Source organism: Motacilla alba, chromosome 6 (genome assembly GCF_015832195.1).
Source record: "Motacilla alba alba isolate MOTALB_02 chromosome 6, Motacilla_alba_V1.0_pri, whole genome shotgun sequence".
In the NCBI taxonomy this organism is placed as follows: Eukaryota; Metazoa; Chordata; class Aves; order Passeriformes; family Motacillidae; genus Motacilla; species Motacilla alba.
Genome location: NC_052021.1, coordinates 20,570,143 through 20,593,261, shown reverse-complemented (window position 1 = coordinate 20,593,261; position 23,119 = coordinate 20,570,143). Strand labels below are relative to the sequence as shown.

At 38.5% G+C, this 23,119-nt stretch overlaps 1 protein-coding gene across 10 annotated transcripts in view; it reads right to left on the bottom strand.

Moving 5' to 3' along the window:
• CPEB3 (cytoplasmic polyadenylation element binding protein 3) overlaps positions 1–23,037 on the bottom strand; it is an 82,621-nt gene extending 59,584 nt beyond the window's left edge. For 2 of the 10 annotated variants that reach the window (XM_038140261.1, XM_038140263.1), the window contains exons 1-2: positions 22,880–23,037; positions 13,991–14,901 (exon numbers count right to left, since the gene is read on the bottom strand). In XM_038140261.1, the coding sequence (XP_037996189.1) occupies positions 13,991–14,901; positions 22,880–22,937 (969 nt within the window). In that variant the 5' untranslated portion in view covers positions 22,938–23,037. Of the gene's footprint in view, positions 1–13,990; positions 14,902–15,128; positions 17,383–17,407; positions 17,844–22,474; positions 22,819–22,879 lie in introns of those variants that run through there. The other 8 variants (XM_038140260.1, XM_038140264.1, XM_038140262.1 and 5 more) reach the window with 6 other exon arrangements.
• Positions 23,038–23,119: the final 82 nt, after the last annotated feature.

Here is a 23,119-nt window from a genome sequence, read left to right as displayed (position 1 = left end):
CTCACAGCTTCAGGTGGGATGCAATCCCACTTGCATTCTCAGGGAAGTTTAAAAAATATAGGAAATCTGAGGAATATGGTCACATGGAAAAGTAAAATTATCACTGTACAAAAGAATTTTAAAATTGTAAATAGCAAGTGTTACTTCCTTTGCAGCTTGGTGCTGGAATGCTGCCAACAACAAGACTGACAACCCAGATATACACAGAACAAGAACAACCAGAAATTTCAGTAATTCTTCCTTATATTGGCTTCAATAAAAATGAAATAAATCAAAACAAATAAGAAGACATCAAATGTAGGTAGGATGGAACAATAGGGTTTGTCTACAAACAAATTTGTTTGCCAACAAATTTGTCTATGCCCATAATGAGGTATAACTACTAACACAAGTCTTAATGGAATTTTATTGGAAATCCACTTTCTTTTTTACCTTTCCAGTTAATTTTGGGTAGCAGTAAACTAAGGCGGATTTATTGTGTTCCTTTACTGGAACAAATTGGGGAATGTTTTCTTATGTTATTGTTACTCTTGGAATGTGTACAGAACACATCAACTTCTTATATATTTGTCTTTTCTCAATATTACCAAGTGTAGCACATTTTATTTTCATAGGTGTTCAGAAGTTCACTGGGCAAAAGGTGAATTTTTTAAGCCTATTTAGAAGGCTCCTAAGAAAAATAAGGAAGACTAAGACACATATAAAACAAAATCTAACTGTATAAAGATTATGGAAACATTTCTAAGTAATTTGAAAAATAATATTTCAAAAGTCTAGTTAGTATTTAGTCACCTTGTCTGTGTTATATAAACTTTTATGTTAACACACAAGAACTTGGACTGAATCCAAAAGCCTTGAAAACTTGACCTACTCCAGCAATTTTTCCACAAAAGAAGGTAAAGTTCTATTCAAACTTTAACAGCTTATAAATTCTGAGTTCTAAAATCTTTTAGTGAAATGTTTGTAATTTTTATTTTCAGATGAACTATAACCCACAGAGATACAATCACAATCAGCATTTTATAGAATTACAAAAACTAATAAAATTATTTGGTTCAAATGTCCCTTCACTTTGCAGTTGAGATTCCCTTTTTGTACACCTCTAATGTACATGTTCAAAATATATAGAAGAAAGTTCAGTCTTTACAGCTATAAGACTTGGCATCACACTCACTAAACTTGACTATCCTGTCAAGTTCCTGAATATTCAACATTTGCTTGCAAAGTGGGGGAGAAAGTAATTCAATTTATACTGCATTTTCCTAAAAACTGAGATGATAACTTAGTTATCAGCTGATAACTTAGTTCTTCTTCCAATACACATTTTTATAATATGCCAAGCATAGTATTTACATGATCACTAGTGTTATTTCTCCATTCAATGACAGTCAAGCACAGAGTCAAATGCTCCAACACCATCTTCTACCTTGCCTCCATCTTTGCAAACAGAAATATTATCATATAATACAGTTAATATTTCAAGCATCATCTTTTGCCATGAAAACAACTGAACAACATATTTTAAAAACCCAAACAAAATTCCCACAACAACAAATAAAAAAAAAATCAGAAGAATCAACAAAACATCTAATCTTTTTACAGCCATTACATTACTATAGGGAATGATCTGCAGACAGTACAACTGACTGAACACTCAGTGACAGGATTTATGTTTAGTCATATTTTATTCAATGTGATGCTTTAGATAAAAATCTGCTCATCAGTCCTGCTGCTGAATGCATCTCAAAAAGCTGATGCATCCACTTTCTATTATAGTGACTGATTCCAGTAACAAACAGTTCTGACACTTGTAAAATATAGGATTAAAGTAGTTACACCCAAGATGACCATCAATTCACAAAAACAAGCAAGGGAAAAAAAGATGTCAGCAGCAGAATTTACAAGCCCATTCATTATACCCTTGAGCTATTAAAATGGCATAATTTAACTGGTTCATTGGCCTGCTGTGCAAGAGTTCAGCACTGATAAGTTACCTTTGGGCTTCTACCTCTCTGTTCAATAGAATGTTGCCTGTGTCCCATAATAGGGGGTAACATTGACCTAAGAACTGCTTGCCAGACAAATCAGCACAGGTGCAAACCTCAAATCACAAAATGAAAATACTGCAGAGATGCAAAGGAGGAGGGAGTACTGGGGATGCTACAGAATGAAAGGATCTGAATAATCCCACTTTCTGGCAGGCTGGACCACAGAATGTAAAAGACAGCAGAGAGACGTTGTATAAGGAAGCTGTTGTCTCAAAGACTTACAGTCTGTCTGTGGTATGATAGCATAACGAGACAAAATGGGAGATAGAAAAGAACACAAGTAATCACTGCCAAACAGCTCTCTGAGCACCATTGCCCAGTAGCTTCATTTACTATGGCCACCAGGCAAAGGAGACTCAAGGATTTCTCTGAAACAGTGGTTTTGTCTACAGGACAAGGAATATATTGGTAAGAGGGGAAAAAAAAGTGTCACTGAAATGCTTAAGCCTGATGACAAATAAAATATTGTCTCTCACCCTAAATCGTTGTGCTTTTAAGAAAAATGTGACTAACATAACATCTAACTGGCACATTCCATGTCACACTCCTGTTCCATTTCTGTTGTGATCAGGAAATAGTGCCTCCTAACAAAAATCTTGTAGGTGTCAGGACTCCAGTAGCTATTTCAACAAAACAGAGATACCACATTTCATCTGCTCACACAAGACAAGATCTTCACCTACAGGTGCAGAGAACGGTCCTTAGAGGGGACAGTCATGCTCCATCTCAGAAGAGGAAATGGTACAGTGGGGATCCTTGTTCCTAAGGCCTGGGGGGAACTGGGGCTATTCACCAATATTTACTCATAGGCCTAAAGCAGGCCAGAAACACTGGCAATGAAAAACAGCTCCCAGAGAAGATAAGGAGGTGATGTCACCTTTGCAGTGTGATGTCACTTTGCAACTTTGCATCCAGCAGGATTTAAAGAAAAAAATTAACCTATTAGTTGCAATATACTTTTAATTACTGATTACTTGCCAATTACTCATGTGAACTACCCAAGTCCTAACTTTATACCATTATATAGCACAATTAATATGCATGATAAATTGTGGCACACAACAACCCACTCTGTCTCCTTCTTCCTAAGGAGATTGAGAATAGCCAGGTAGCAACTCCTGTCCATCTTGAAACTTTATCAAGGACATAATCACAGAATCCCAAACTGCCTCAGACACCTTCATGTAAGAAAAACAGAACTACAGGCTTTCTTGAGCTGTGCACCTACTACTAAACATGAGTTGAAGACTCCTGTATAGACAGTGAGGAACCAGGCAAACCTTTTCCTGAAGTGTCATTATGTTAGAAACTCTAATTTAAAAATATTTGCTATTACGTATTTGATCATCAGCAAAATTACCAAAGGCTGCATATATGCAACTGAACAGGCAGGAAACAGCAGACAGTAGCAATCCAAAGACCACCTGTAACATCAAGCTCCACTTGGAGGAAGGAAGGACAGAAGCAGAGCAAAAAAAATCCCAGTCTGAAGTAACTCTTCAGATCAACTACATGCAAGCAATTCCATTTCAGATTGAATTTCATAAACAAAGGAATTTTTCAGTGGCAAGTACTGAATCATCCCATGAAAAAAAGTTCAATTTAATAACAAATTCAGAATTAATTTATTAAATATATTAGCTTCATATGATAATATATTAAAATAGTAACTGAATCATGCTATGCATACTTCCATCTTTTATTGCCTAAGGGGCTTAAAGGCATAGAGGATATGAGGAAAAGAATAGCTAATATAAAATGCCTGAACACTCACATTAAAATTCTTTAAAATAACCAGAATAAAAAATTCTTCCCCTTAGATAAGAAGAGGCCACAAGCAGTTGTGTTGTCAGATAGGTGTTAAGCGTTCAAATTACTGCTGCACATTTGGATTTAATTAAAATAATTTGGAAATCGCTTATAAGACACAAGTGTGAACAGCCAATTAACCAAAAGGAAACCTTCTTTATGCAGAAATTGAAAACCATATTCATACAAGCAGGAAAAGCACTCTCCTTTTACATCATAAGAACTAAACTGATTAGCACATGGCAAATTTAGTGAAGATTGCTCCAGACAGGAAAAATGTCTTGAGATAAAAGCCTACCTGATTTGCAACAGAATTCTCCTTTTTTTTTTTTTTTTTTTTTTTTTCCCCACAGGGTAATAAAAACTGACAGGCACCTTAAGAAAATGTTGCTACAAGGAAAGAACCAGGATGTTCAGCCACTTACATAGATACATATACTCAGGGAAACTGTAAGAAGGTCAGCATGAATACCATGGACAACACATGTCTAGAAGAAGTCTAGCAAGACTGAGAAAAAAAAAAATTCAAAACATCAGAAGTCAGGAGAAAATAATGTAGCCTCCAAAACCTGTCTTCACACTCATAGAAGAAAATCAGGTAAATACGGGTAAATAGAGAAGACAGATAAATAGTAAAAGAAAGCAGTAACATCTATCCAACTCAGTAATTGATGAGGAGCATGGCAACATTGTAATCAAAAGGAGCCAGCGTCAGTAAGGCTGTCAGTGGAAGCCCTAAAGCTAGTCCAAGTAACAATGTCACTGTGTATATCTGACCAGCAAAATAAAAATGAAACAACTACAATAATTGAAGCAGGATATGAAACAGTAGATGACAAACACTGTTTCTAGTTTTTATGACTGAAATTCAAGGATTTTGTCTCTTACGAAGCACAGTGCAGAAATAATGTAGCATTATGCATTATTGACACAATACCCCGGAAAAGGTGATTCCTGCTTCTTGAAAGAATAGGATATGGCTGTTCTAACGAGGACTTCCACAGAGCATTTCACATGCTGCTACAGGCAAAGTGACCGCATCAATGGAGACAAAAAAGTAACCAGTGCAATTGAGGTAAGAAAGAAAATAGCAAAACGGGAAAGAACTGCTAGTGCTCAACAGAATCTGCTAAACAAGTGTGAATAATGCAGTTTGTCAAGGGCAAATCTTAATACCAGTTTCATTGAGATCACTTGAGATACTTGAAATGAGTAATGTTGGTTATTAAAGTAGAAACATAATAATGTTTACAAGAGATCATCAAACCAGAAGAGATAAGCTCATCATAGAAAAAGAGCTGAAGAACTGCAGCAAAGCAGACTGACATTTAATAGCACTAGCTACAAGGCCATGGCCTCAAGAACTCAATCTTCACTATAAAGTAGGACCTCATCAATCAGTAAGAATGACACAGAAAATAGAAATACAGGAGTTTTTTAGTTGATTTCTGGACAATTATAAACCACAAATATAAATGTTACGCGTTAAACAAATTTTTAGGTTGTATGAAAAACTATGTATTTCATATGGTTGCCTTTTGAATCTATGCATGCCTGCATTCATAAAAAAAATTCTTCTCAAATTGTGTTTGTCCTTTAAAATTAATTCTCCTTGCTCTACATGTACAGTGGAGCCAAGGACTGAGCTATATTTTGAGACATTCACCAGTTCAAGTTTATATTTGAATAAAGCTACTGTGTGAGCAAAATAATTTGCAAGAAAACTTTCCAGTTCCCATACAAAACTGAAGTCTTTCAAAAATCCTGTAAAATTTACTACAATCAATTTTCAAGTAGTTTTGAATGGCATGCACAACAGCAGGTACTTCTCCCTTGCCTAGCAAGAAAAAAATGTTATATAAGTAATCTACTACTTTGTAAAACCATGTCAGAAGAGTGTGTTTCTGTTTAGACAATGGAGGTGAGACTGTCTGCAGAAACTTGCATCAAAACATCACCTGTAAAATCTGCTGAGAATTATGGCTGATTTTTTACTCAGAAGACACAGGTACAGCTTCACTTATTAGCAGTCAAAAGCAGCAGGAGCCACCCATCTGAGGACCCTTACCAGTGAAAGTTGAATCTGGTCCAAACTTTTCAAGATTTTATCTGCAGAAATTCTCATCTGCAGAAAAGGCAGGGGGATATTGTAATGCTGCATTGCCATATTTGAAAATGCCACAGCTCTCCTTCCATTCTGTACTATAAAAGTCCTACTTTTTCTTGTTCCTGACTTTTGTTTCCTCTTGTTCTTTCTTAGTCTTCCTGCTACACAGTCAGCTGCTACTTCAGGCTTTGTGAGTTTTAAGAAAAACCCTTTCAGTTACTGTCAGAGGTCTCACTGTCCTCAATTTTTTTTCAATTGTCACAGGAAGAAACAATATGATCCTGGAGAGAATACATGAGCAAGAGAATTCTTTAGTGAGGTGAAATAATTAGGTCAGACTGTTGTGGGCGTCATGATTAAAAACTAGAAGTTATCTTTATAAGTAGTTTAAAAAAATTTCAAACCCACAAAGTGTGCTATAAACATTTTACACACTTGGCTATTACACACCTTAACACTTGCTAAGCACATCAATAGATGACATTAGATTTGCTTATAAGCCATCTGTTAACATGCTAACAATCAGTTAATACATAAATAATTTGTTAACCCTTTACAAATGTTAAGGTCATGCAGTAAATGGGAGTAACAGTAGCTACCTCCATGTTAATTCATTAATGCTTTAAACTCATCTCTTTCACAAAGCAAGATACTTCAGCAGAATGAAGCAGCAACTTTCAACAAGGGATTAGGAAATTTTCATTTAATCTAAAACAATACTGAACCACTCAAGTGTTTTAAAACAAAATGTTTGCTCTGTTTATTTCAGCAATTTCGAGAAGAAGCTACAATTCCAAAGACTTTCTTTAGGAAATGAGTCTTACTTGCAAAAAAAGAGCCTCACTCAGAGAATAAAACCCAGAGAGCTTTGGTGGGTGAATTCCTTTGTTGTCTGACATTTCTCATTAAATGATCAGCTTTAAGTTGCCTACAGTGTTGCTAAAAATAACTTTTTAGGATGAATCTTTTTAAGCTCAGCACCTTCACAATAATTCTACATCAGAAAGGTGAATTTCACCAGAACATCCATTTATGACTGTGACATGAAACAAAATCCTATATAGAAAGTCCATGATAAAGTCATAATGAACACTTTTCTCATTTATGTCAGAAGTGGTTCTTTGTCAGTCTCTGTGAAAATCCATCCCAAGTCATACATTTTCAAAGCTCAGTTTGGGCATGGGGAAAGAAAATCAGTTCTGCGTATTGAGACTAAGTAATCACTTGGTGAAAATGTTTAAATTTCTAGAATTCAGAACTACTAGCCAGTACTTCTGAAAATTCCATTCTCTCTGTATTTGATTAAACGTACTTTTAAAACCCCACATGCTATTAATTTTGCACAGGACTAAGTGAACACAACTACAGGGATTCATCAGGCCATTCTATGTAACCTGAATGACACAGAAAGTGGAATAGGGGAGGCCAACTCAAATGAGAAGCCTCATTGAAAAAAACAATCAAAATTCAGGAACAGGAAGATGTTTGAAAGCAGCTGAAGAGTTCAAGGGTGGATAAACCACAGAAAATGGGCTATGCCCACTGAAACCTATTGACACTGCTCTGTATACATAACTTTTATTAACTTTGTTAAACTGAGAACAAAGAACTATAGAGTTGACCAAAAGCTTCTTAACTTGGGTGATGAACCATGTGAAGCTTATCATTCTAACATGCAACAGAATCTGTGGTTTTGCTTAAGTAGTTTATTTAGACTCCAGGAATTTAAAAGAAAACTGTTACAAATCCTCGCAAACAGAAGAAAATAATTAGGAAGAGCAGGACTAATTCTCCAGAATCTTGAAGATGCACAGAGAAAAACATACATAGTTGAAGGAAAAGATGGTATCAAAGCAATTAAATATTTTGCATCTTTTCTCTTCCCTAATGAAAAATTCTTAATTCCTGAGTATTTGCTATGTAGCATGAACTGAAAATTTTCACAGAAACTAATTTGTTGTCTTCAATTTTTCATGCCTAATTTGAGATTCACACAAACAGCTAACTTAAGAGAATGCAGTGGATGTTCTATGTTCAAAGACCCATTTTCTAAATATTTCAGAAAAAAACTATTATTTTTTAGTCTTTTCTGATTGAGCATTGAGAAGAAAATGCATTTCCCAAACTCTGTGCACCTTATTTACCCCTGTAGAATAGACTTCACTTCATCCTTTCTATCACTGTTGTGACAAAGCAGATCAGTATCTATCCTGATTGGCACAGTGCTTCTCTCCTAAAAGATCTCAGAAAAATTGACAACTCTGTCTCCGGAACGAGCTTGAGAAACATGCAATAAAGGGACAAAGCCACTTTTCCACAATAAGGAGGAAAAGGAAGACATCAATTAATTGCGATTTACAAATCTACTTGTAGCTTGTAGGAAAAGACAGAATCATATAACTGAAACTTAAGGAAATGAAAATGTTGACTAAGTCTGAATAAACGCAAGCGAAGTTTTTGTGACCTTTCACTACTTGCAGTTTTAAAATTCTAAAATTTACACATAATAATAAAATGATTACACAAATGAAGATCAAATTCTACACGCAAGAATTTTACATTCTTCTAACTACTGAGACAATTGCTTAGTACCAGCATGTGCAGCATTCTAGCAATTGCTTAAAAGCAATGCACTTGTGAAACATGGAAAAATTAGATTAAAAAAATAATGAAACAGAGCATGGCAGTGCTACCCTAAATTTAAGTACAGAATGTATAAGATATCACAATAGCCTAAAAAATGTGAAGTCTAGAATAGAAGCAAAATTCAGATGTGTTCTGTTTAAGGTAAGATCACTTGTGAACTTTAAACTAAACAGTGCTATATTTTAGCTTCCCCTTAGTATAGGTCTGCTAGAAATTACTCTTGAGTGACCTTCATGAAAGGAGAGCTATTCTACCAACTGCTATCAAATGGAAATATTCATCACTCACTCAGCAAACTCTTTTTTTTTCTTTGAAGAGCCAATGGAATCTGAAAACACTACTTTTCCAGGTCTCTCTTCCTCTTACATTTCATTCATAAAAGCAGTCTAGGCAAATAGATGAAAACTGGGAGAGATGATCCAAGAAGGGAAATAGCAAAATGAACTCCATGCTCTTCCCCTTCCCTTCTACTGTTCCTCCCAAAGACAGATAAATCCTCAATCGAATTTTAAAGACAGAATTGTTGATTCACTGTTTGATGTTAATACCTTTAATGTTTTTAAGGAAGTCCTGTTAATCATAACATCAGCTGCCTACTGGACTGAGACCTTTGCTCTACCCTACCTTCACTAACTCTGACAGATTAACTACAATTGATTACTTAAAATCAAAACTCTGATCAATAAGCAATTAGTGCTCAATTATCATACTTTGAATATAAAGTGTTTCTTTTCCTTGTACCATTACTATGTTTTAGTTAATTTGAACATGCATTTACAATTCAATAAAATTTAAAATCTAACAAAAAAAATTGTAAAATAGTTCACAACTACTCAGATAAGAACATCATGTGTCACTTGTATCTGTTACACTGGAAGACTACTGAGATACCACAATATGTGCTCCCACATTTTAGTATTCAGAATCCAGCTACAGTTAGTAGCTGGTACTAGTTAGCAGTACCAACAGCAGTGTATAAGAAAGGTGTGGGGGGGAAAGCAGACCTAGGTACTTTCCTCTTTTTTTTTTTTTTCCTTTCTGCCCATAAAGTTGCAGGCTGACAGGGCTTGTGCATCATCATGCAAGAAAAATTAAGACTGAACTACATATTAAGAAATAGTTTTTAAGGTAACAGTAACACTACTAAGTGTGGTTACCTACTAAACTGCCAAGAAGCTAGAGGCAACAATGACAAATTTAGACTAAAGAAATACAGTGTTTTAAAAATTTAGCTTCAAATAGACTTATTACATAGTTGCATAGAACTATTTCTGACTGAAAAAAATCCCTCTAGATTTGAAAAAGGTTTTTAAAATTAGTTACCAGAGTGTATTAGCCAGTAAAACTCCTTTTCTCATAAACACAGAACTTCAATTGTTACACTCATGAATGTTCCAACACTTGAACTCTACATTTATACATATATACACACTTCTCTTTAAACACAAACTCATTGCATGATAGAATTGGCATTTTGTTTAAGTATGAAATATTGAACTTATAAAAAAATTCCTAAATTTAGCTTATAGTTTCATCTGGTCTAGACTAGTTCCAATTGCAAACAATGAAGAAAAAAATACCACACCAAAACACTTCCCCAAAAATCCTTTCTCAGTCTATCTGCAAAAGATAGCATATTAAAACTATCTTTATACATAATAAACACCACCTTTTTTATTTCTGCTAGAGAAATATTTATCAGTAAAGCTGCCAAGAATGGTTTGATGCATGCCAGAATCTTAAGAGCACAAACTGCAATGTATTTTTTTCTTTCTAAAGAACATTACTTGGAAAACAGCAAAACTCAGCACAGTTTCTGGAAAATTGTTACAGTGTTGCTATAATTAAAAATCCACAAGGTAGCCATACTTCATTAGAATATTGGTCAGCAAACACTTAATTCCTTCTCTATCTTCCCTGCAAAGAGAATTTCTTATCCTTGCCTCCAGGGGTCTATTTCAGGCACTATCAATCCTCCTAACCCCACAAGCTGTGTCCCAATATCTTTTTGTCCCAAAAAGCCAAAAGCCATACACCATTTACCTGACACAAGTGAAGGGAAAGAGAAGCAGGCGATGACAACAGCTCTGTACAAGCCCCACCACTCTGCTGGAAAATGGAACTGAGCCGCTGCCGGGAGAATGGCGTCGCAGGGACGATCAGTTAATGCCAGCCTCAAATGCCAGAGCTGAGGATCACCTAACATAATAGCACAACACGACTGCTTGCCACACAACACTCAGAGACCCTGCACCTGAACCACTCAGAAGCCAAAAAATATTCAGAAGAACAAACTGGCCATGTTTTTGTATTTCCTCTCTGGCCTAGTTCTACACCTGTTCCCATGATCTTGTCTCCAACTCTTACTTGCTACATTACATTTCATTCCAGGCTGATCATTTTTTTCCCTTTCAACTATCAGCTTTGTATCTCCATTTTTTCCATATATACATTGCAATTGATTTTTCCCAGTAAGTGTATGACTGTAGTCTCCCTCAAAGCATTTTTAGTGGCCTTCCCACACCAATCACAAGGCAAACACCAGCAGAGTTCCTGCCAAGTTGTATTTTAAATCTTCTGATATGTTCTGCAGCACAGCTTCTTGGAATAGACACCAATTGGTTTTGACGTCCAAGATGCACTAAAGAATTACTCAAATTAGGGGATGAAAACATGTAGCATATTGCTTTATATACATGTCTTAGGAGAAATATTTTCAATTTGAACATTTTTTCCTAGAACAAGATATATCAATAACTGAATATCGACTATTTTCAAATATTTATAGACTCAAAACACAAATCTCAGTTACAGATATTTTCTGATCAAAATTTGTGATCACTGCAAAGACCTGAACTACAAAACTGCTCTCCCTAACGTTATTTCAAACGGTGAACGTATTAATAGTTTTCTTCTTTCTTAGAAAGCCTAATAATCCTAACATTAAATAACAGGTTAACACAAAGAACTTGCTAATGTGCATAAATGTGCTGCTAGGAAGTTTACTGAAAGGTATTTCTAAAGTTGCTCAAAACCACACAGTTATGGAGGGTGGCAGATGTAAACGGATAAACCTGCCAGAACTACTTGATAGTGCTGACAAGCAGAACTTACTGTGTCAACATATTGCCCAATTTAGGGGTGGGGGAAGAAGAAAAAAGACAACCAGAACCTTGGCAGCAAATGTTAAACTCTTAGATTAATTTGAATTTCATTTTTATTAGTGCAACTAAACAGTTGTCTCCTACCAATAGTATGGTTTCAAGATGTCTTTGGCATTTCGTTAAGTATGGCAGCAACCAAAAGTAACCCAGATTACAATTTTTAATAAGCAAAATTCAGCAGCTTGTATTAAAAAAAAAAAAAAAGGAGCCTAATAGGAAAAAAAATACAAGTGTTCTGAGTCTCTGAAATCAGACTGTTATACCAGCTGGTGCTGAGAATAGCCTACGCATTTGCTTTCAGCTGAACATGAAAATACCAGGTTAAATCCACCGAGAAGAAAACAAGTTTCCAATTTACATATTGGCTAATACTTTAGGGTTTTTTAAACCTTAATTTCAAAATCAAAAGAACTTTTCTTTAAAAGCAGTTAGCTATTTTTTTCCTTGCGATGAGTAAATATCTGCCAGTTTAATTTGTGACAATTTACAGTCACAATAATTAAGTTCGGGATGCATTAAAGATGTATCTCACTAACCAAACCACAGAAATAAGGCCATTTACTGTTGTTTTCCCTACTAATTGAAATATACCAAGATTTGTAATGTCTTACATGTAGACAATTCAGAATACTTGTAAATTGAAACACATTTCCCACTCCTAAAAAATGATTGGGAGCTATTAGCTTTTATGGTGCTGTGCTCTGTGCAACATAGTATTTACAGCAGGCACATTGTGTCTAAAGTGTAATCTTCCTCCAACCTTCAGTGCTTCAGAGACATTAACTAGCAGCTCACCAGAAGCCACTCCACCTTCATTTAGGACAGCCAATAAAAAAATTGCAACTCTCCCTTTAAACAGAATGAAGCAGCAAAATGAAATTTCAGGGCTGACTATAAGATGTCCTCTTTGAATAGGACTGGAAAGTGCATATATTTTACTTCAACAGTCTCCTAAAATAATGGGGGTGGGGATGCATTTGTTTGATTCCTTTTTTCACTGTGTTTACAAAACTGAAGTGTCAATCTAAATGCTATTCTTACCAAACTGATAAGTTAAAGATGTCTGAGAGGTCACACTTTCTTGAGAAAACAACTACCTAAAGAACAAGCATATATGAATGATTTAACTGTATTTCAAAGCAGAAAATTTTGACTTCTCGGACACCAAAACAGCTAACCTAGAAAAGGTCTGAGATTCACTTCACCTAGTATAGATATAACTGCAAGTGCAAGCTCTGCTTTTTTTCAACTTAAAATGGATTTCACACCATGACAGGTTTCATTCTGCATTAAAATTGCAAATCTTCCATTTGGCCCAGTTTCAGCTGCAATTGATCTGCTTTGTCGTCATAGATTTAAAAAAAAAAACCAGTGAAGGGCACTGCAGCTTTAAATATTTCAGAGCTATGTAGCTAGTAAATAGACTCCATTGCAATATGGCTCTGAAGGTCGTGTCCTATTGTCTCTTTTCTCTGCAAATATTCTGAACAGCATAAAATGGTTTATTTTATACAATACTTTCCTTCCATTTCTAAATCATGTCAATTGTATTAGGCATTTCCTTACTGGAAAGGACAGATACGCCACTCTTTCCACACACACCCACGCTGCTTCGAGATGTATTCAAAACGTCCACTGTGAATATAACAGCAGGGTGGACGTATTAGACAGCTTTTCATATGGATGCCTTATGTGAACAGGCTCCCCGTTAAATCCCACCACAACATAAGGACAATTAGTTATTGCAATGGCGATAAAATAATTAACTGAATTTCAGGTCAAGAAGCATCTTTGGTTAAAATTAACAGCCTAGTTAGAAAACTGAACCAGCAATTTCAACATCTCAGCTTTCTCACATATGGGAGAATAGGAAAAAACTCTAACACAGCGCCAAGGGAACATAGTCTGCCGAACCTGTTTTTCATGAAGGCTACTACCTTTCAGATGCTAAAAAAAGAGCAAAAAACAACAACAACAAAATACCCCCACACACCACATTTAACAATAAGTTACAAGAAAAATAAAATTTTAAACCTTAAGCTAAAATTGGAAATCTCTGTGTATGCATTCCCTAGGTTCAACCCCACTTCTTTCTCGTAAGGTGACTATTTGGTGAAAACATGAGTTATGGAGATGCCACTCAGACAGAACAGTAACACAAAAAATAGAAATTTGTGATAGCTGTCATCATGCAGAAGGTGCGTGTAGTCATTTACCTGAAAAGGCAACAGATTGTTGCCATTGTCCGTCCTGAACGCGTTGTCTTCCATCCAGGATTTGGGGGTTAAGGGTGCAGCCCGTGGGAACTTCGGAGGGGCAATGACATTGCTGGAGAAGGGTTTTTTAAGGGGTGAAATGGGATTGAGGGGGGAGGGCACGCCGACTCCCACTCCCACGCCAACCCCCACTCCAACTGCCCTTCGAGGGTCCCTACCAGCCTGCAGCCCACCCCAAGGGTTGGAAGGTGTACTCCAAGCCGCGTTTTGATGGTTATTCCAGCTGGAGGAGGAAGAAGACGAGGCAGAGGAGGAAGACGGTTTGCTGGTCATGATGGGCTGATGGCTGTAAGCAGCATTTCTCTGGGCAAAAGGCGCCTGGTTAGGACTCACAGGTGACCTCCGCTGCTGCTGCTGCTGCTGAGCTTGCTGCTGCTGCTGCTGATGTTGGTGGTGTTGAGTCTGAGCTAGGCCAATCTGAGGTGAGAAAGTGCCACCAAATACAGGGTTGACATGGTGTGGAAAATTCTGGAAAAGCATTGTCCCATTGACTGGAGTAATCCCTTGGAAAAAGCTATCATCCACCGTGTTCGTGGTCCCTGTAGACCAGGTGCTGCCAAACGAGGGAGACAAGGAGGTGCCGGCTGCAGGTTCTTGTTGAGGCTGGTGAAAGCTCAAGCCAGGCAAAATGGGAGACTCCATCTGCATCTTCTCCTTGCTATTTTGGGAAGGAGCCGATGTGCCGATACTAGTCACTGAACTGTTGTCTTCTGGTTTGGGTGTCTCCGACGAGATGGGTGTAGAGGGGGCTTCTGCTGAGTTTGGATCTTGCTGCTGCTGCTGCTGCCGCTGCTGCTGGGGCTGGGCTTTGCTTTTGTCCATCAGTAAATCATCCTGCATGGTTTGCGCAGCTGAAACAGTAGGGGAAAAAAACACAAAGACAGATTATTAACATTGTCATTCATACCACAAGCCAGTCCGTTTTAATCATTTGCCAGCCAAAAATCTCGTCCTATTGCTACTACTATGCTACAGCATATTGCAAGGCAAACCCGTAATCTTCCCCCTCCCCCATTTAGGAATATGTAACCTTTGATCGTGCTAGATTGCCCTTAAAATATTTTTAAAGATGCTTCACCCTTTTTGATGCCTTGTTTCCCTTCAGTCTAAATGAGAGATGTGCTTATAGGGCAGAGATATACAGCAATTTCGCCACGTCTCTTTTCTCTTACACCGGAACTCAGAGCTCTCACCCTGCAATGAGAAACTGATTCTGGTTCCTGTTTTTCCAAGCACCCTCCTCCTCCACCTCCTCCCCCTGGTTATTTGCATACGTCAATAAATACTGCTGCGTCCTTCAGCAAGGTTAAAAAGACACCAGTCTTCGCTCTTCTCCACCCCCTTTTCTATTAGGGGACCTTTAAAGGAGCCGGGTACCGATTTTCCCTAATTAGCAAGCAAGCTCGCAGTGATTGAGGTTTATCAGAGCCGAAGCGCACAGGGACGCTGGCTGATACGGGAGCGGCTCCTCGCTGCACAATCGCTTCCTGCCCGCTCCCCGCGCCGGCTCCGGGCAGCCCAGGCGATGGCACAGCCGGGAAGGGGGGCCGGGGGGGCGGGGACACTTCGCGTACAAAGCCACCGGTGGGTGTCAGATTTGCCTTCGGTGACCTTACGATCTCTCCGCGTAAAACGCTGTTTTACATCAAAGCAGTCCTTTACTTGAAGGTATAGCTATCTACCCGCTCTATTTATATACATACCCGCTCTATTTATACACATACATATGAAATCATCGGTGATTTCTCCATTAGAAAACCGTAAGGTCAAAATCAGCAGACCGGGGAGGTATTATTAGACTATGATCTTTCTAATGCTTTCAAATGAAATATAAAACGAGGGAAAATCGAAATATTTACAATACAAACATGCTGCATGTTGAAAATCATCTTTATATGCACAAGACAAAGACTAGTGATGCAAATTATTTGCTAAATCAATACATAAGTTTAAACTTCAGAAAGGAAATGTATGTGGAATGGTTAAGGCTAATATCTGCTAGAAAAGGTGTTCCATATGAAACAGGGCAGATCACATAATTTTATAATGATTTTGAGACCCAATAGTACTAATACAATACAGACATCAATGAACAGCAATTGTATGAAATCACAACAGGAACCTCCATATTTTGCAGGCTTTTAGTCAATTGAGGACACAATTCTAAATCTCAAAAGTAATTTAAATGAGCCCCAAATCACTTACTTTAATTGAGTAACTATGCCAAAGATGGCCATTGCTGAATACCTAAATGCATTGCTATTGAGTTAATCATATGACATATACATGCCCAAGACTGCATTTTTTAGCATTGTTTTTGTAATGTAACAATGTAAAGCCAAATCAATTAACTGCTTAAGAAAGGCGGCAAAGTGTGAAACTGTCTGACATCAAATCCATCCAGGTGTATCTTACATTTTTTGTTCTTTCCTTTAAATATCTTCTGAGGCATGCACACACATTTTAGTTAAAATGAATTCCAGGAGAGGTTTCTGGTATCTAGTAAGTTACTGCTTATGCTCCCCGTGATTTACCAGTTCAGAATGTAAAGTGAGCAGCAAGGCTTCCCGAGCAGACCATGCTGTGAGACAACATTAAGCTCCTAAGGACGGGGTAAACCATTGCATCTGTTCCAGGCAGCGCTGCTGCTGCTGCTGCTGGGAGTGCAGAAAACCTTGCAAGGCATTTTAAAGCAATACTGCAGTAAACCAAAATATACCAAGCTCTGTCTGTGTAACTTTCCATTAGCTTCACTTCTACCCACATCACTGTTACTCCTAAGGCTACATAAAACTCCTGATGACTCCACATCAGAGGGAGAAAAGGATTATGTGTATCCCTCTCCCCTGGGTCTGACCTATCAGTATAAAAATACATTTAGAGAGAAAAACATAGCAGCTGAAATGTTAAAATTCTGTCGTCAATAAAGTTATATTTAAATTAGTTAGTCACCAGGTTATCTATAGTGGCTAGTACAGCAGTTGCTTCAAATATGTACCTTGACTTAGCTAGCTGGTTTTGAACTTTATCCTAAGGACTGTGATTTATATTCCCTTCCATATTGCTTCTTAAAGGCAAAAATCACTGCACCGTTCAACCCTCTTGTCAAGGTCAAGACCTTCCTTTAAGGAATGAAGCCAGTCCAAATGAAAAAATACTGGTTAATAATTGACTTTGAAAGACAGGCCAGCCACTGTCTAATGGGGGACTAGTATGCAGTACTCTTGATTATTTGGTGTAAGTATTTGTACAAATTTACAACCCAGTACAGGAAATCTAGATCCCCATAGCAATATCAGATCCATTTGCATGCAGAAACCCACGCAGCCAACACAGAAATGTTTAAGGAGCAGTTACCTTTGGATTTTCTGTATTTAAAGATCAACAAAAGGACAGTAAATTTATTTTCTTCTTTCAGGTTTGGTATATGTCAAATAGTCGACCTGTCTGGCAAGAGCACTTTGACAACTGGAAGCTTTTAGCGCATGCTCTCCCAAGGAATCATGGGGTTTGGAGTCTTACCGATAGACAGCATTTCACTGCTGCTTCCTGAAAGGAAGAGAGCTCGAAAGGAAAAAAAATATGTGCACACTCCCTCTTCCCAGGGAAAACTGCTGCAATCTGAATCATCAGCTCTGAGGAAATATCTGTCAGATTGAGCTGAAAGTGACTAACTAAACATGAGCTTTTAAATAGTCTGATTTAGAAGCCCGGATCAAATAGCTACCTATTCAAAACAACTTCTAGACGAAGAAATAGTTCAAGTATTTCCACACTTCCCTTACAAACTCCTAGCATAAGAAATTAATTATAAGCTCATACATAAGCTATAAAGTTTACAGCTATTACAAAGGAAATCGTGCCACGTTGCTTAACTGAAGAATATATTAAATAATCATGTGTCATAATATAATTTCTAAATATATTCTGAAACTCAAACACAAATAGGTCAAGTATGAAAATTTAAAAAGAAATCAAAATCAGTACATAGGTGAAAAGTTATACTATTTGAATAGTTTCCAATTTTCAAGTTACTTTTTTATTACTGAGTTGTTACTACACTGAAAATAAAAAATTTAAAAAAAAAAACTGCTCAGAAGAAAATCAAGGTGTGAATGGTACCATTTAACATTCCATCTATTGTGTACATGGTGGTGCCACACTTCACCTCCCTCCCTTTCACTACCCACCATCTACATATCTCCAGCCTCCACATCAATACACAGCTTGACAGGAGTTTCTCTCATTAGATACTAATATAGTGATCATTAATGTAGGTCGGGTAAAATTTTCAGAATTTCATTCACTGCCACTTGGTGCTCTGTTTTGCACTAGTCCATGAATTACTCTGCGTATTTATTCTGGGTAATTCATAACACTAATTATTCAGACCAAATAGTAATGCTCATAAGGAAATACATCGTTGAAATCAGAAGTGTGAAAATAACACTGTTTAATAAAAGTGCAGGCTGATTTTCCACGGATGAAATATGCATAGCTTTGTGCATGAAAGAGAGATGACTAAAGCTGAGAGGGATAAATTAGGGCAGCTGAAAGTGAGTTGTTCTAACGCTTACGTCTCTGCTTTCTGCACTGTGTTTATGTTGGACTGTATGGTCTGCCTGCCCTAAATCAACTCTGTAATTAAGAGTTTCTCAACACTTGCTCTAACCTGTTTGTGCTACTCTGAATCATTAAAGGCAGCAGAACTGTTCTCTTACAGCAACAGAAAATACTTAATTTTATGAACTATCCCACCTCTCACAGGGCTGGCTCTAGGCATTCTATGCCCCTCCTTTATGTCCCTATTTACTTGTGGGTTATTGCTTTTCAGATGATTTTAGGATTCACATGCAAGGGACTGCACTGTTTCTGTTGGTTCTTCCCAGGAGACAGTTTCACTTGATAGATCAATCATTAGGATAAGGAAAAGCACTCCATAACCAAAGAAAATCAAGACATAAAGACAGTTTTTGATCAACTAGCCACTAGAAAACATTTTTTTTTTTGTTTCTAGCAACCAACTCCCTCTTAACTGGAAATTAAAAGATAGTAACAACAGCTGAATCAGAACACAAGAGCTTAATTCAATCTGGTATATGAATTACTTGACCTGGGCCAGTTCCAAAGAAACAAATGTAAGAAAGGCCCAAAATAAGCCAAGCTAATTCAATTAACATTGTATAAGGTGTATTTTTGTTTTAAGCAATTCATTATGGAGCAATTTAAGCCTCTTTAAGCCTCCTGTGACTAACAAATCATGCTAGTCTTTTTGACAGAAAGTGACTATTCCAACTAGCTTGAAGGTTAAAATTAAATGCTACAGTACTGAAAAAACCCCAAGATTTATTGTAGAAACATGTTTTTTGATCTAGATTAGTTTTACTTTAGACTAATCGAGGACTACTTATCTTTTAAAAAATGGAACCAAGATGAAAAATGAAAAACACCTAACTGATCTTGTAATTTGATTTTGCATATTGCTATCATAGTAGATAACATTTAGATTTGCCAAAATAGAATATTCCTATATTGTCAGGTAACTTAACTTTGTTGTAAACAGCGAATAATTTCCATAGTTTTAATACTGCCAGGTCAGAAGAACCATATTAGGGTACAACTCTTTCCATATTTGTCCTCTTTACTGGGCCTCACTGGAATATTCATATATACATATGTATTCAATCTACCTCCATGTCATTCTTTCAGTACTTGCTTGTCAACTTCTTTATTAAGCTTAAATCTGTATAAATTTGTTATCAAACCATTTCGTATTTTTAAAAGTTTATATTTTGTACTAAATCCAATAGCCAATTTTAGGGCTCTGTTTTAAGCCCTAAATAGCTTATATTTGGTGATTTTCATTAAGTTCTGCACTTGCCTTCAGCCGCACAGTTTTACTTAATTTACTTAAAATGGCTGCTACCTCCAGTCAGTGTCTGGGAGCTGAGCCCTGGCAAAGCTCCAGGAAGAGCAGCCACTTTCCCTCACTCTGCACTGGCCAAACAGAGCCTGCTCCCAGGAGAGCTCTAGGCTCAAACGTAGCCACTCACTGCCAGGTGCAGGTAAGACATGACAGAGCCAGGCAGAGTGCAGCAAACATCAGAGAAACGGAAGGAAGAAACAAAGAAGGATCTACCAAGGCATGATATAGGAAGCAATAGTTTAAAAATGAAAACAAAATGTGAGAGGCAATCTGAGATTTACAGTGGGAACTGCCAAGGCAAAGAAGGAAGCATAAAGAACAAAAAGCAGAAAGAAAATTAAGAGGAAAGGGGGATGAGGGAGAGTGAAGGAAGAGATTGTAGGGAGAATAAAGCAAGCATTTAAACAGAGCAGCTGCATATCCAGTCTTGTTAAGGAGAATAGTGAAGGATAAAATGACAATTCTTGCTCTGTCTAGGAGTAAGGAAGTGGTTTTTGACAAATTGAAGACCAGTCAGTTATATATGTATTTTGAGATCACACTTTGATTCTGGAAGGAGCAGAAAAAAGAACATATACCCCAACTTGTCCAACAGTTTCTACAAATCGGTTTTTGGATTTCAGAATCTTTAAGCTATTTATGGGATGTTAAGGGGTCTACCATTATAGAATGCTTTGGGTTGTAAGGGACCTTCAAAGCTCCTCTAGTCCAACCTCCCTGCAATGAGGGATGTCTTCAACCAGATCAGGTTGCTTAAGCTGACCTTAAATGTTTCCAGGGACAAGGAATCCACCCTCTCTCTGGACAACCTGTGCCAGTGCTTTACCACCCTCATAGTAAAAGATGTGTTCCTTATGTTCAATCTAAATCTACCATCTTTTAGTTTGAAAGCACTAAAGTTTGTCCAATTATGCTTTCATGTATCCTATTACATTTTTACTTATCATGTCTGAAAAAAAAATAAATTAAAAACAAAAAGTCCAAACCTACCAAGTGTTCACTATTTGACCTGATAGTCAAGTTTTCTCCATTCCAATCTTGTCATACCTTCTTTTGCCAGTGGTAGAGCAAATTAGCCACCTTTGTTACAGATAGTTCTATAGCTTCAAATGGTAGCCAAGTGATCCTGGGTTCTAGTTCCATTTCTCCAGGTAAGTATTCTTCACAGCTATTATTAGCCACTATGACCTTTATCATAAATGGCAGGCAACCAGCATATCCTTTCAACACCAAAGCAAAAATACAGAAACTGCACAAACCACATACTCCTAGAAATAAAACCTGCTTCCTTTTTTCCATTTGTAACACTTGAGAATAAATATTAAAAAAACTAAGCTAGGCTAGCCTAGCTGCTCAATGTGCTGGCCAAAAGGCAATGAGCTTAGTCCAGACCAAGAATAGGAACCAGAAACTCTTGATATTCAATACTGCCCTTACATGCCACGGACAGCTGTAATTGGGACAGTGTGTATTAGGATCTCTTCCAGGAGGTCATGCCCATGTGGTTTACTCAGGCCACTGCACATCCAACACTCCTCAGCAGTGGTAGCAACACTGAATTTTATGGTCCCAAGAATAAGAACAAAATAAATTTTCTGGGAGAGGATGTTGATGCCTTCTTCCTGTTTCTATACCTCCTGTAAGGAACATTTACATCTCTGTAAATACTTCAGCATTCCTCTTTACTATAATTGTAGCAATTAGAAAATAAACAACACCCTTACTATTATACATGTAATACTGCTTACAAGTCCAAGTCCAGGTGTTCTACACACATTTTGACAACACTTTTCTCTCCCCAAAGACTCTCAAAACCAGACTGATTTGTCCCTAGGTAAGGCAGCACAGCCAAAGAATCCAGTATATTCCCTAAACTTGCCTTCCTATTCCACCTGATGTCCGCTGTCACGTACATGCAAAAGCTTGATCTCAGCCAAGAAGCTCTAGGTTGATGCAGCTGCACAGCTGCACCCAGGGCTTGGCCCTGTAAATTGCAACCTTGAACAGCAATTGCAGCGTAATTTACACAAGGTAGAGGAACTAGTTTCATATAGCAAATAAGCACTATTCTTTAAAAATATAACCTGAAAAGGAAAATTAAAAGTTGAGTTTTACTAACTAATCTTTCAAGAATCTGTCATGTCACAACAGCCTCTGAAAAACAGGCTATTGCCTTTGCTTCAGGAGCACCGATGTGAAGGCAGGAGACAAACACCCTCGGTGGAGGTAATTGGAAAGGCAAGTTCTTTCCAGATACTATCCACCTCTTTGCTCTATAAAGGCTCTTCATCTTCCAAATTTCCAGCTTTCCAGATTGTGATGCTCTATGAACATACAACAAATTCTAAAAGCACCTTAGGAGGATTTTTTCCCCCCATTTGGAAGCACACCAACAAAAGAGAGCTTTGCCATTACCACCAGCCGTGCCATCCCTCACCCTATTTGCACACAGAAGCCAGTGGTCACCGGGCCTCCATCGAGCACCAAGTGCCACTTACAAGGGCGCTTGTCCTTGTCATCGAAACCACCACCACCGAAACGGATTCATTTCCCTTCCGCCGTTCCAGCCACCGCCTTTCTGGGCAGCCTGGCCGGGGCTGGCTCCCGCAGGGTCCCTCCGCCCTGAGGGCCGGTCGCGGGGCCCGGCGGCCGAGCAGAGGCGGGGGCCGCCTGCACCTGTTCGGCAGGGCAGGGAACGGGAGATGCTCCTGCCCGAGGGGGGTCCCTGCGGGAGCGGGGAGGGGGCAGAGCAGGCGGCCCAGCCTCTCCCTCCTTCCTTTCCTCCCTCCCTCCACCCGTGAGCGGTCCCGGTCGGCGGCGGGGGGCGGCAGGAGGGGCGGCAGCCGCCGGGCGCGGACCTCCCCCCGCAGACCCCGCTCGGCCACCCCGCCGCGCTCCCGTACCTGCCCCGCGCGCGGAGCCGGGCAGCGACTGCGCGACGGCGGTGGCGAGGAGAGACATGGGCAGGGCAGGGGGAGCGCCCCGCCGGACCTTTAAACCCGCGCCGGCGGCGGGACTACAGCTCCCAGCGGCGGCAGGACTGCGGTGGGATCGCGGCGGGACTACAGCTCCCAGCGCTCCCAGCGCTCCGGGCACGGGCTCGCGCTGTGCCCTCGGCGCAGGCGCGCTGCGCGGCCGGGCGA